The sequence below is a fragment of the Acartia tonsa genome, chromosome 10, assembly GCF_053477335.1.
Source record: "Acartia tonsa isolate MP-2025a chromosome 10, ASM5347733v1, whole genome shotgun sequence".
Classification (NCBI taxonomy): Eukaryota; Metazoa; Arthropoda; class Copepoda; order Calanoida; family Acartiidae; genus Acartia; species Acartia tonsa.
In genome coordinates this window covers 32,482,552-32,497,727 of record NC_137269.1, presented here as the reverse complement: position 1 = coordinate 32,497,727, position 15,176 = coordinate 32,482,552, and the positions used below count along the sequence as shown (strand labels likewise).

At 31.5% G+C, this 15,176-nt stretch overlaps 1 protein-coding gene across 1 annotated transcript in view; it reads left to right on the top strand.

Moving 5' to 3' along the window:
• aru (arouser) overlaps positions 1-15,176 on the top strand; it is a 93,426-nt gene that overhangs the window by 42,388 nt on the left and 35,862 nt on the right. The window contains exons 2-4 of the mRNA XM_080174391.1: positions 12,040-12,279; positions 12,639-12,772; positions 14,604-14,726. Of these exons, the coding sequence (XP_080030517.1) occupies positions 12,207-12,279; positions 12,639-12,772; positions 14,604-14,726 (330 nt within the window). The 5' untranslated portion in view covers positions 12,040-12,206. The remainder of the gene's footprint in view (positions 1-12,039; positions 12,280-12,638; positions 12,773-14,603; positions 14,727-15,176) is intronic.

Genomic DNA, 15,176 nt, shown 5'->3' with positions numbered 1-15,176 from the left:
TGTTAGGTATACCAATCTTCTAGTTAAAGTATACCTGTTCAGTTCGAGGGTAGATCTACTTTATTATATGATTTTATAACTAAAATAGAAATACACATGAAATATTTCTTTATATGTTTTTTTAACTGTTATGCTTTGCACTTTTGATTCAAAATTATTCGATCTTGTTTTATAACTTTAATTGATTTTTTCACATCTACTGAAACTAAGCTGATTGAAAAATCAAAATTACACATTCTTTCATACATTAACTTTTGAAATAGCGAATCATTTCCATAATTATAATGTCAAACAATAGATTCTCGTTAGTAATTGCAGTTTAAATATGAAAGAATTGTCTGTTTGTTTTGAAACTTTTAATAATTGTTTCTTCTATAATTGCATAGCAAATTATTGGTGAACACTTATACATAGATACACCTCCAATTAGGATAAACAAACTTAACCCGTTACACCTCCAATTATGATAAACAAACTTAACCCGTTACACCTCCAATTATGATAAACAAACTTAACCCGTTACACCTCCAATCATGATAAACAAACTTAACCCGATTATAGATTTAATTGATTGGTAAAAATATTGGAACACTGCTAGTTTATTCCAACCAATCAAGATATAATAAATTCCCCACCCCCCCCCCAAAAAAAAAAAAAAAATTATTGATAATTTGGGTACCAATAAGAAAAAAAGTTTAACGTTCCTTTTTTGTATCTACTATATATACCAATGAATAGAAATATGTTAAAGAGTAGCTGAGTAATTCTTATTAATTCTTATATAGCATTGTCAGTTAGTGTTATCGAAGTCTCATTTGGAGCGAATTTGAGTGTTATTTTTTCAGCGGTTAAGGGATCGTAAAAAAAACTTAAAGAATGTCAGTAAAATCAATATAGTATTACTTGGATGGTGCAAAAGTTTTTTATGTACTCTAATGATTTGATTCTCGCAGCTGGCTAAAACAACCAATATACCTCCTTTACCCCATTACCTCCCCTCCTACTAGATGAAAGAACTGACCAATAAATTAGGTCCATATTAACAGTCTGAATTTTGAAATGACGACAAATTCTCCTCTGTCAATATATCCACGTATTCTATATCCATTGTTAGTGACTTATCTAGAGTTTTTGATGACCTTAAAAGATATGAACACTAAAATTCTAATTTCAACAAATTTATATTTAATTATTCCTTCATCTTGTAACCATCTGTAGTGGCGTATTTCCATATATAGAAGTGTTACTGTTAGGAATTAGTGAAGTCAATTCTAGCTTCCAGTTAATTCTGTTACTTTAGAGTCCTCACATAAAGCTTTTATGGTGCCTCTCCTCAAAGTGTCTATCAAGCACAAAAACCTCCCTCTCCACCCGTTATTTTTATAATTTTTTTCAATATACCCTGTTTGGCTGCCCTGTACCCAGTACAACCTAACCTAGCCTAGTGTAACTGTGAATACATACACATAAAAACTACACCCTCCAATTATTTCTAATCTTGCACTAAGATTCTTACTTTGAAATTTGTTAAGTTTTAGGTATCTTTTAATCTTGTTTAATTTGTTTTAATAAAAAAACAAATGGTATCTAGTATCGAAATAAAGCCACGAAACACATTTTTTAAATGGATTCCAAATAATCTTTTGATAATATGAAAGTGAGATTATTCTACTATTCTTAAGTCTATCTAAGAAGGTTGGAATGACGCATTATGAGTAATTGGGTAGGAATGGGGCGGCATGCCTTTCCCCTTACATCCAACTTCTTGTTTTATGTAATGGGCCTGGCCTGGAGCAAGAGGGGGGGGGGAGTGTTGCAACACCTCCTTGTTAGATGCATTAAGATTAATTTGCTTCAAAAATGGATTTAATAAAATAGGAACCATAGTTATGTTTTACCTTTTAAACCTAGAAAGGGGTTAAAAAAACTCTCATTATTTTTCTCAAAAAGTTTTTGGATTTTTGATAAAAAATTTGTTTAATGTGTTCAATCTTGCAGAGTTTAAACTTTTCCACTATTATACATATATAGGTAATTTTGTTTAATATGATTGGGGGTGTTCATAAATTCACTGTCCATAAGCTTAGCCCATTTCCTTATTTTTAAAAGCGAAGCTTTTCTATAATTAGGGTCGGTCCGTCCGTCCGTCCGTCCGTACGTCCGTCCGAGATAGATAGCTTTTATTCGTTAATTTAGGCATGTTAGAATTGTCCTATCGATTTCAAACTTTGCATGATGATTCCTGTAGTAGTTGGGTACGATTTAGAAAACGTAGCAACTCTATAATCATTACCAGAATGTCCGTACGTCCATTTTAAACATGTTGATTTTTCTACTTTTTTAACAACAAATTTTCAAGTGTTTTAATTATCCGTTTGATCTGATTTTTGGTATATTGATTCCTGGGACAACAAAGAACAATATTATAAGCGAAGCAACTCTATAATCAAGTCCAAAAATGTAAGTATGTCCATAAACATTATCCTGTTTCTAGCAGTTTTTCAACAAATTTACCTACAACTTTGATTCGACATTTATACATTTATGTTCCGATTTTTCAGTTCAGATACTATACAAGTGTTAATGTCCGTTTGTCCTACCGTTTCAGTGCTTCGCTTTTATGGATGTTGTCATCCTTGTTAAACAACCTTTAAACTGGAGCTTTAGGGACTAGGGGTTGTTAGGTCTTTTTATTAGCAAAGTTACTCTATAATTCACTTTGTCTGTCCTAACCGCAGTGGCTGCTGAAATTTTTAGTAAGGATTCATATGACATATTCGCATCTAATCTATGCATTTCTTTGTTCGTCTGTCTGTCTGTCAGGCTTCAAAAGACAAAAATCTTTTTTTTCAAAGGTTTCGTGATTTTCTTTGAGTTTTTCCATATTTTTTTCTCTTTTTTTCTATGTTATGGTCACTGAACATCTGCTTTATAACTTACTTTGTCTTTTTTTCTATTTCATGTTTTTTGTGCTTTGCTACTTATGAATATTGACACCCTTGTTTAAATGAAAAATCTATTTGTGATACCTGTTTTGTATTAGGCATAACGCATTGTTAGTTACCGCGGTTTTTATACCTAGTCATCCAAACAATGTTTGTCACATTATAAATAGACATAGACTGTGGCTGAAATGACTACAATTCTAAGTAATAAAATAACTAAGAAACGCTTCTTAATCTTTATTTCTAAAGTTCAATTGGGCTATTTAGTTTCAACATTAATTAACAACAAGTTGCCAACATTCAAGCATATTTTAACATTAGAGCTCATCTATAATAAAAGTATTCAAGTTTACAAATTATTTTTGGGTTTTAAAATTTTATTAATCATTGGATATATCCCCCATTCCAACTTTTCCTCATGTGAAAGTTTTCTAGTCCCGGCGAGGCTCTCCTAACTAACCTAACCTAACCCAAAACTAGAATGAACATCAAATTTTTTTGTTTCTTAATGGGACAAGGAAGTTACTGAATTTTTATTGTACATCGTAAATGTATCTTATAATTAAAAGTTTTTTTATTAGAAAAATTTATGGTTGAATTAAAAGATTTTTTACTAGATATTCAATTTGCATTTTAGAAACATAATCTTCTCTGCAGATAAAATTAATTTGAATTTTTTAATAGTAGAATCTTTAATCTTTATTTAGAATATAGGTATTGGTAAGTTAGCTTGTAATTTTTTTGTGTTAAATTTGATGTGGTCGGACAATGTTTTAGAATATTTTTTTTTACATATAATTATAGGAAAAAGATCTTATTTTTATATTTTTTTAGGTATGTACTACTTCTAGAAGATTTGCAAATTAAACCCAACAATTTTTCTCAAATTAAAGGTCTGAAGGGATATACAATCTAAAATACAAAGTAGAACGATGTCTGTCTGTTTGTTTGTGTGTTTGTTTGTCTGTTTGTTTGTAGCAAAGGATCTCGCTAACCGCTGAACCGATCGGGTTCTCCTTTACAGGGTAGCTTCTCATAGGTCCCGGGAAGGTTTATAACTATTTTCTTGGGGGTTAGACACCCCCAACCCCCCCAAAAATGAAAAATACCCCCCCCCCCCAATTTTTTTTTCGTTTTAAAACTAAAATTAAAATAGTGGCATCGACTAACCCCTTCCCCCCCCCCAAAAAAAAAAAATCCCCCTCCCCAAAAAATATTTTTTTATTTTATTTTTTATTTTAAATCTAAAATATGAAAAAATTGGTTTGATCAAACCTCTTGAGGCAAAGCCCCTAGAGGCTAGGGGCGAAGCCGCTAGTTTGTGATAAATTGATAAATGTAGATTCCTTATATAGATAAATAAAAATATCTCTTCTTTATATTAAAATTAATAGTTGAAATACTTAGACACTACAAAGTTCCAACAAATGAGAGAGATCATGTTTATAAAACTTTGGGGACTAGAATAATTTACAATAAAATATCCCCTTATTCCATGAGACATCCTAAAAACAAGATAATCTCGTGTTTATGTTTAATTAATTTAAAATACTGTAATCCATTTTGTTAATAATACCCTAAATATTGAAGTTTTATATTATAAGTCTTAGAAATGTACAAATCTTAGTTTGCCTGTTTAATGCATAAAACTTAAGGCGAGGCTTTCAGTATTAAAGGATGGGTCAATAATTATTACAGCAAAGCTATTTATGATTCTAAATGTTCGTTAATAATCAACTTTTCTTTCATTTACACGACTACAGTTTAAGATAGGCGTTTGATTTTTAAAAAAGAATCTCCTAACAAGTGAGCGTCTACTCTCCAATTCCCTTTTTATCAAAATGCTTTTTTATCAAATAATCTATGGGCGTTTCAATCCTTGTTTTATTTTTACAAATAAAATATATTTGTTTATTTTGTGGTGATATCTGTTAATTGATAACGTTACTTTTTTAGTAGCATAGCTATTCTACAGTTCATTTGTTTTACCTCGTAATTTATATAAATCATCTGGGGGAAAAAGACATTTTGGACTATAAATTATGACGGTAAAAACAGTATTCTAAATACTATATATTATTCTTTGGCTAAATAAACTTCGGTTATTTGAATCTTGATTGGCTGGTGCAAACTAGTAGTATCCAAACTTTTTCACTAATTAATTTAACCTGCAGAAGGTGTCATAAAATTCATGGGGATGTTTGTCAACTTATCGTTTAGTGTCTTTCTTAAGATCTCTGTTTTATCTTTATAATTCGGCATTATCCTCTTAAATTTTTTTTTCAATTTTAAACATTTTTATATCCCCAACCCCCGCACAGAACTATGAACTCTGGCGCTCGTCACCCTTGCTTGGCCCCCTAGCCTGCCTAGCCGCAGCGCTCGGCCCCCTAGCCTATAACCTAACTCAACCTAATTGTAAAAACAATTGTTTTTCTCTGACAGAGTCATAGTTCTGTCGGGGAGGTGGGGGAGGGGGCCAAAATTATAAAAATGGAAAATATTTCTAAAAGGATATCACCTATAATTCTTTAGAGATATTCCTTACTTATTAACACATTTGTTCTTGTTGTTATATCATGACTCTTTATTTTTCTATACTATCATATTTACTGTTATTACTATATTTATTGAATGGCTTTTCTAAAATATCATTTCTTATGTCTAAACCTATATTAATTTTTATGTATTTTTTGGCTATGAATTAAAATTTTTCACAATCCAAAAGTTATCCTAATTAGGACCTTGTATTATCGTTTTCATCTTACTGCTGAAAACGGTTTTGTAATTGTAATCAATGAAGTAATGCTTGAAATAAAGAAGAAAATTAAGGAAAAAATTATTTTCCATAGAAGCAAAAAAATACTGTGCTTTTCAATATCATGCTTCGCTTTTTTTGGATTATTTTTTTGTTTTGTTGGTGTGTTGTGTATGTTAAATTTATATAAAAAAGGTGTTAATTTGTATTGTCATGCAAACACTAGAGTTACTATTATAGTTGTCCTTTTGTTAGAATTTGCTCAAGAATAGAGGGATATTGTCCTCTCCATATATCCCTTATAGTTTTTAAAAGCAAAGCTTTTCTATAATTAGGGTCGGTCCGTCCGTCCGTAACGGATAGCTTTTTTCGCTAATTTAGTCATGTTAGAATTGTCCTACTGATTTCAAACTTTGCATGGTGATTCCTGTAGTAGTTAGTTACGATTTAGAAAGCGTAGCAACTCTATAATCGTTACTAGAATGTCCGTACGTCCATTTTACGTCCAACAATTTTTTATCTGTTCTAATTATCCGATTGATCTGATTTTTTGTATATTGATATCTGGTATAACAAAGTACAATATTATAAGCTAAGCAACTCTATAATGAAGTCGTAAAAATGTAAGTATGTCCATAAACATTATTCTGTATCAAGCAGTTTTTCAACAATTTTACTCACAATTTTGCTTCGACATTTATACATGTATATTCTGATTATTCAGTTCTGACACTATACAAGTGTTAGTATCCGTATATCCTACCGGTTCAGTGCTTCGATTTTATGGATGTTGTCATCCTTGTTTATTATAATTTAACCATAAAAGTCGGGCAGGCCAAGACACATAAGACACCCCTACACACATTTATCACAGAAAGTCCCCATATATATTGTTGTTACATTCCTGCAATCACAACTTCTGAGAAGTTATTTTTGGTAGACAAACCCTACGCGACTCATACATCATCTAATACACGTTTGGACATATTAGAAGTGTCCAGGGATTGATTAAAAGAATATATAATATTAGGCTTCTTATAGGTCACGGAAAGTAATTTTGAGGGAGGATATCTCTAAACACCTAAGATAAATCGACCTAATAAAATCACCCCTCCCCCCTCAAAAATAGTGTTTTACTTTTTCTTCTTAGATTTTAAATTTAGAGTTGTGGGTCGTCCGTCCGCCCCCACTTCGAATAATTTTAAAACAAAAATTGCTACCTAAAATGAGTCCAAGACAACTTACGAAGTCAACTTTTTGACATTAAAATTTTTGAAATTCTTTTCATTTAAAAATAACAGTTAATGATTCTTCTTTTTATTGCAAAAAAATGCATTTGGAATTTATTTGCAGAAGCCATTATTCGTTTTTTTACGCAAAGCTTGTTTTATAGGGATTTTATTTCTCACGTTGAAAAATAATGTATAGCATTGATTATAGACAACTTTCCACGAATGATGAAATATAAATGGTAAAATTAATTCCAGTTTTGTTAGCTCGGGCCAACGGCCCCTCGGGGCCGGGCTAATACAATTGGTTTCTTTTAATTTTTCATTTTGATATTTGCGGAAAGCTGTCTATAATACGATGCGATAAAAAAAACTATTAGGCCATGCATTTCTTTAATTTACAAAATCGGGGCAAAGTTTTGTTCTTCTAGACAACATTTAAGTTGCTTTGAATTATTGAATTTTTCGTTCTTTTTCTGAGCTTAAAACGATTCTGGTTTTGGGTTTCAAAAATTGTCCAAAAAAAGATTTACATTTTTGCAAATGTTTAAAGGTATTTTTCAATTGTATTTATGCACTTTTACTATTCAATGAGTGCACTTTTATGCCTCGCATTATCTTTCAACAAAAAAATGGTATGAGGGGTATGAAAAAACACACGAATATACAATAAACAAGAATGACTTTTTGAAATAGAGGCGAAGCTTTTAATTGCACGTTTCTTTAAAATAAAATGTGTGGCGGTTACCCTAAAAGTGTATTTTTTAGCAAAAAAAAACCTCCCTCCACCATTTTTATTTTTTTTGTTAATTGCTTTAGATCAGGTTAGGTTAGGTTGTATTGAGTACTGGGTAGCCGGAAATAGTAAGAGTACCACAGTTAGAGGCCCTAGTGGATTAAGACGTAAAGGGGTTAGGCATAGGGAAACAAATTCTCACCCCTCCTCTATATTTTTTATTTAGAAAAGGGGGGTCAATGATCAAAAGACAAGGAAGGAAACAAAAAGAGTTGGAAAGAAATGCGTGTAATTACATATACAGACAGACTCTTATAACTCGTAGAGTAGCTTCGCTTGCAGGAACACACCCACCCACACACACACACACATACACACTTTCAATTCCATTGTAGTAACCATTGAAACAAATTTGACTCGTGATTCCAAGCTTAAGGTCAAACATTTTATAGATAGATAGATAGATAGATAGATAGATTAAAAAGTGCGCTATAAGAAATTTACTCTAATTATACAGTAGTTTTTTTAATTATTTTTTTTTATATTATTTGTGTTACGCATGGAAAACTGCACAAAATGTTTATACAGAAGTTTTAATTCTTAATTGCAACAACATTTCAAACAATATTATAATGCATATTTTATTCTTAACAAGGATAACAAAATTCTAGTAGTTTTACTTTATAAAATGTACCTTATTTTAAATATCATTAATTAAGGAAAGTTTTAAACCTAAAGAACAATTCTATAATGTCTTAATAAATAAACAGAGCTATCTGTTATGAGCAAACAAACCCTAATTGTAGAAAAGCTCTGCTTATAGTAATAGTAAACAAAAAAAAGTCAAAGGTAAAGAGATATAAGAGAACAACAACTACTTGAAGTTGTTGTTGAATTATGAATATGCAAACACAACAACATAGTTTCAACAACAATTTCAAAACAACCTTTGCTGTCAACAGTCAAAATTGTTTTCAATTTCTTCCTTTAAGCTAAAAATTAAATTTTTATAAATATATAAAAGAAATAATCCTCATATCAAAAGTAACAGGATGACTGTCTGTCTATGAGTAGCGAAGGATCTAGATAACCGCTGAACCAATATGGTTCTCTTTTATAGTGAATTTTCTTAGATGTTCAGGGAAGATTCTTAATTATTTTGGGAGTGTGTACTTCTGCATTAGCCGTTAATTGAATATAGCGTAGTAAGAATTATTTTGGTACATTAATAATATTTTTGTAAAACATTTATGTATATGTGCATTTATGACTTACAGACCCATGTTTTGGGTTAAAAATCCAGGGGTCTAAAAGGATAAGACAATTGCTGATAAATTGATGTACATTCCCAATGATGATACATAAAATTACCCCTTCTGTAGATTAAAATGAGTGAATGAAACGTTCGAACCCTTAACTCAATGCGCCAACACATAAAAATTAAGTCTCTAAAGTTGTTAAGCCAACGAATAAGAAAATGTTATTATAAAACTTTAGGGACTGACAACTTATTGGGTTAAATCCTTGATTATATTGTCAAATGAATGATAAATATGTATCCCTTATTCCTGAAAGTCTATAGTAAGACTAGAATGTTGTCTTCTTCCTGAAAGATCATGTCGTCTGATTGCATATTCAATACTTTAGACAGGGGTATAGAGAACAATGGTCAAAAAATAGATGTAGGTTTAAATACTGCTACTTTGTATAACCCAATCAAGATCCAACATTACCGATCAAAGTTTCCATTAAAAAACTGACAGAAAGCATTTATAAGACTTTGGGGACCAATATGATTTACAGTCGAATGATCCAACCCTTCCTTATAAAAGATATATCTATAGAAAATAGGACAAAAACGTCCGTAAGTAGCGTAGCATTAGCAATTTGCCAAAGAACATTAAATTCTTATACAGTAAGAAAAGAGATCCCATCATAAATGCCGTGCTTTTTATTTTGCTGCATAGTTTATATAGTTTTAAAACTTACATACGGAATGTTTAACCCTATAATCAAGGTATCGAGGGCAGAATTGCCTACATTATGATTTGAGAAGAAATATTTTTTAGTTTTAATATATTACATTTGGATATAATGTTACTTGTTTGAATGATTTTGAAAATTAATTTGTTGTTGTTTTAATGATGTAGAGTCTATTTGCGTCAGAATTTAATAACTTTTTTATGTTAATTATTCCTCTTCTTTTTGGTTTATCCTATTATACTAGTTTTTATACATCGGGTTTAAGGGGATTGGAAAATGACTAAAAAAATCCACTAGTATGTATCAAATATATTTTCTTTTGTGGATGTGAAAAAATAATTTGCGACTATATTATTTTTTTACAAGCCTATCATGATTCAACCTAATTCCCCAAATTTGTAAAACTCTGTTTTGTCTTTTTGTTTTAGTAAGGAGAAAGAAATAGGCCAAAACCTGTTGATTATTTTGTAAAAAATGTCATTTGAATATGAACAATTGATTGAAAATACAATCCTCCAACTTTGCAGAAAGAAAAAAATACGATAAAATTTTGAATTTCCAAATTTATGATTTTGTCGCCAAAATGAACCAACCACGTGTCTTCTTGTAGAAATACCAGCATATTATTGGTTGTTAATTTACAATGGAGACCTGTGATTGGTTTGTTTTAGCTGCAATTTGAATATTTAAATATATTGAAAGCAGTGGCTGGGGTGTTCCTCTAAAATGTACAGTTGAAGGGGTGTACAGGGTTGGACACCTTAAAATAGTTATTTCTCGCATAGTATTATAAACGGCTTTCCGCGGATATATAATGTACAATTATAAGATTAAAACTAGTTTTTTTAGACACGAGGTGCCGAAGGCACCGTCAAAAAACTGGTTTTAATCTTATGATTGTACATTTTTATATTCGTAGAAAGCTGGATATAATACGATGCTAGACATAGTTTTTTCGTATGGATAAGAACCGGTTCCTATTCACCGGATTCGAGTAAATACGAGATAGTATATTCAGCAATCTCTTTTATGCCAAGGGGATGGATACAGCCCCCTACATCCCTCCTCTGTACGCCTCTGATTGAAAGTTGTGTCATCTACGAAATTGTAGTGATTATTTGAGTTATCATGAAAAATTTAATTATCTCTGCCTCATTATAAATAGGAATAGAGACAAGTTTTATAAACAAATAAATATTTCGTAGATTTTTTTCTGTTAGTTTTACGGATTTTATCATTATTACCTATCCTATTTCTCTTTTTATTTTGATAAGATAGCTTAAAGAAGTTTGTATGAGGATATACAAACTTTCCCGATTTTGTATAATTTTTGAGGAACACGACTCTAGTGACGTCATATTTTTCTTTCCAGAAAAGGGGAAGGGGGGAAGAAAATCTCTTCAAAAGAGATGGGGAAAACCCCCTTTTCTCCCATCTCTTTTTTCTCCCCCCCCTTCCCTTTTTTTCTTTCCCCCTTCCCTTTTTTGGGAAAGAAAAATATGACGTAACTGGAGTCGTGTTCCTCAAAAATTATACAAAATCGGGAAAGTTTGTAAATCCTCAGATTACGCAACTAATTTTTGTTGATAACATTCATTCTAAACTGTTTATGTAAACTTTATGACATTAAATTAGGTTGTTGTTTTTCATTACATATTTCCTTGTCATTGATTTAACTTGCAATAGCGGAAAAACCTCACTCGCTTCCTTATTTATAATCATTTCATACGCTAGAATTAAATTATTACAGTTTATATCATAGAATTAGAATGTGATATTGCGCCGTAGAATATAGGTATTTGTCACATCGTATTATAGACAGCTTTCCGTGGATATTATAATGAAATTTTATTAGATCAAAACTTGTATTATTCTAATCATTTTTAAATGAATTTTCAGTGATGACACATTGAAGTACACCTGTAAAATAATATTTTTGGTTGAGAAGTTTGGACAATGCAAGTTTGAATCAAACATAAATGTATTAGGCTAACGAGTGAGAATTTATAATTATCCCCTCCCTCAAGATCTAGAGGCTAAGTACAAATCTGATAGTAGATATTAGTATAGAATGGCCAGAAATTCTTAATAACTAAAACCTAAATGATAGCGAGATATTATGCTTCCGACTTGCGGATAGACAGGTATCGTTTTAGGTAACGCATTTTCCAGTATGGCTCCGAATCCGTTTGTTATCCGCTGGATTAGAACCAGTTTTTAGATATATTGAAAAATTATGTATAGCATCGTATTACAGACAATTTTTCACAAATGATACCTAATATAAAAATAAAAAAATTTTGCTACCCCGGGCCTTCGGCTCCTCGGGTCTTACAAAACTAGTTTCTATTATACCATTTCATATTCTATTTATATTCTTAATTTCAGGTGTGTTTTAAAGATATTTGTGAAGAAAATCTACCAAAAATGAAGTAGCAAACCAAACTAAACCAACATGGATAAAATCATAATAAAGATCAAGTGAAAAAAAGTGCTACAAATAGAAAGAAAAAAACAAGTGATTTTTGAAAATTAGTGATTAAAAATCTGTAAAAATGAGTGTCCACCATTCAAGAAATAGTCACTCTGGTAGTAGTGAGGATAGGAATAGCATTGCCTCTAATGATGGTAAGTTTTTTATTATTTCATTACTATAACAGTTGCTGCGCCCCTAGAGGTCTCTGGGAAGTTTTTAGGAAGATATTTTTCTATGGGCAAGGGGGGTTGAAGGTACTCCTTTACTGAAAAGAAGAGCTATATCGGTGCAACATTACAATAACTAGCGAGATATTTATGGTACAGGCACACAGACTAAAAAAGAGACATCCTGTTACTTCAAAATGCATTTTAGGGTTTTTTTTAAATTGGGGGGAAACCTTTTTAAAGATTCGCCCCCTTTAGAATTTTGGAACAAACAGTCACACACAGAGACATCCAACTCTAATACAAAAATAAATTACAAGCGCAGCAACTATATAATGTTTTAGGTGGCTCGCCTACCTATCTTCTGGAACATCTGGCAACCTTCACAGTATCCCCGGAGACAGACCTCATGTATCCTGCTGACGGCATGCGCAGGCTCCTCGCCATGGAGAAGACCTCCGGGATCTGGACACAAAAGGTAACGAGTTTCCAGTAAGGCTTTGAAACTGATTAATATTCGCTGGATTAGAACCGGTTCTAAGCCATACTGAAAAATCCGTATCGCATCGTATTATATCCAGTTTTCTACGAATATAAAATGTACAATCATAAAATTAAAAACAGTTTAATTCTTATAATTGTATATTTTTATATCCGCGGAAATACGATGCGATAAATAACTTATTTGAATTTAAATAATTGATCATTTACGTTAAGCGTAGTACGTAGCGCATCAGCTCGGCATTGATTGGTTCGCATTTCGGCCTCATAACTTAAGTTCTATCTTCTGTCGTTATGTCAAATTTGCAGAACTCATTGAATAATATGAAATATGTTACTTTTGTAACAAACAATAGTTTATAGATAGATCTCTTTTATTTTGTATATATGTACATTAAAAACAAGGATGACAACATCCATAAAAGCAAAGCACTGAAACGGTAGGACAAACGGACATGAACACTTATATAGTGACAGAACTGAATAATCAGAATATAAATGTATAAGAGTTGAAGCAAAATTGTAAGTAAATTTGTTGAAAAATTGCTTTATACAGGATAATGCTTATGGACATACTTACATATTTAGGACTTGATTATAGAGTTGCTTTGCTTATAACATTATACTTTGTTGTCCCAGGAATCAATATACCAAAAATCAGATCAATCGGATGATTAGATCACATAAATATTTGTTGTTAAAAAAGTAAAAAAATCAACATGTTTAAAATGGACGCACGGACATTTTGGTAATGATTATAGAGTTGCTACGCTTTCTAAATCGTACCTAACTACTAAAGGAATCACCATGCAAAATTTGAAATCGATAGGACAATTCTAACATGCCTAAATTAACGAAAAAAGCTATCCGTTACGGACGGATGGACGGAGCCGACCCTAATTATAGAAAAGCTTCGCTTTAAAAAAACTTTGATACAGTAGTAGTATGTAATGAATGTTAGATAACTCAGGAAGGGAGGGATCATTGGGCTGTTTATTACACAAGTCCCCAAAGTTTTATAATAACGCTTTCTTATTCGTTGGCTTACCAACTTTAAGGGCTTTATTGAACTTTGATTGGTTAGTCAAACTACTAATTGGAATCTCAGAAGAGGAAATTTTGTGTATCAACATTGGGGATGTACATAATTTTATCGGCCATTGTCTTATCCATTTAGATCCATGTAGATTGCTCCTTTTTAAGCTTTAACGATTAGATTCAGCTACAAAATAATAGTACACCAACGTCACTAAAGAAAGATTAATTTATCATTGACATATATCTACATCCCTCATGAAAAAGGGTTAAAATATTTGCACGTAGATTTAATTAGACGACATTTATTTTCTTCATTGGATTTATGTCTCAAGATATTTGGACATTTTTTAAAGACAATATATTACTAGTCAAGGACATTTGTTTGGATATTTTATAGTTTTCGAACTTATTATAAGGGTCTGTCAAAGAAAAGTTCTGATTTTTTAAGAACATTTTAAACATGATGTGTACCTCTTTTCGTCCGTACGTCAAATCCAATCAGGAAAACCAGGGACCTAAAGGGATAAAACAATGGCCGACACAATGATGCACAAAATTGTAGGTTAAAATAAGTGGTTGAAACCTTTGGACACTCAGCTTAATGAACCAACATATCATGATTCTATATAAGTCCCAAAAGTTATTAAACAAACGAGTAAGAAATGTTATTATAAAACTTTGAGGACTAGTGTAATAAACAGCCCAATGTCCCCCGCCCCCTCCCTCCCTGGAAAAAACAACTGTATACACACATGATGATTCTATTTTAGATGTTAATGAAACTGGAGAAACGGATGGTGAACATTCTGGACCAAGAGAATCGTGAAGTTGTGGAGAGGTTTCCTTTGCATCTGATCAGAGATCCAACTGCTTTTACTTCAAATGATCCTAAGGTTTTCTTTATTCCTTAAAAAAAAAAAACATTAACGCATATTAGTTTTTGTTATGCTTTCTTGTCATTTGTATTGTCCTAAGGACCTTCTAAACAGAGGTTTCCATACTCCATAATCATTTACAACAAGTTATTTTTATTCCATTTTTTATGACTACATATATTTTGTAATTTTTCTTTAATTTTTATTGAAAATTGCGCCAATTAATAAAGGCAGAAATACAAAGGGCTATGAAATTGTAAGCTTAAGTGGCTAAAAAACTAATAAAACCCGCTGCATTTTTTATTATTTTTCATGCCCGGTGAACTCGTTAGAAATTGTGTTTTGCTGGGAGGTAGAGGACATTGGACTGTAAACAATGCTAATACCCAATATTGTATTAAAAATTTCTGCCCATAAACTTTAGGTACTCTTAAGCAAATCTTGACTAATTGGTACAACATGACAGTG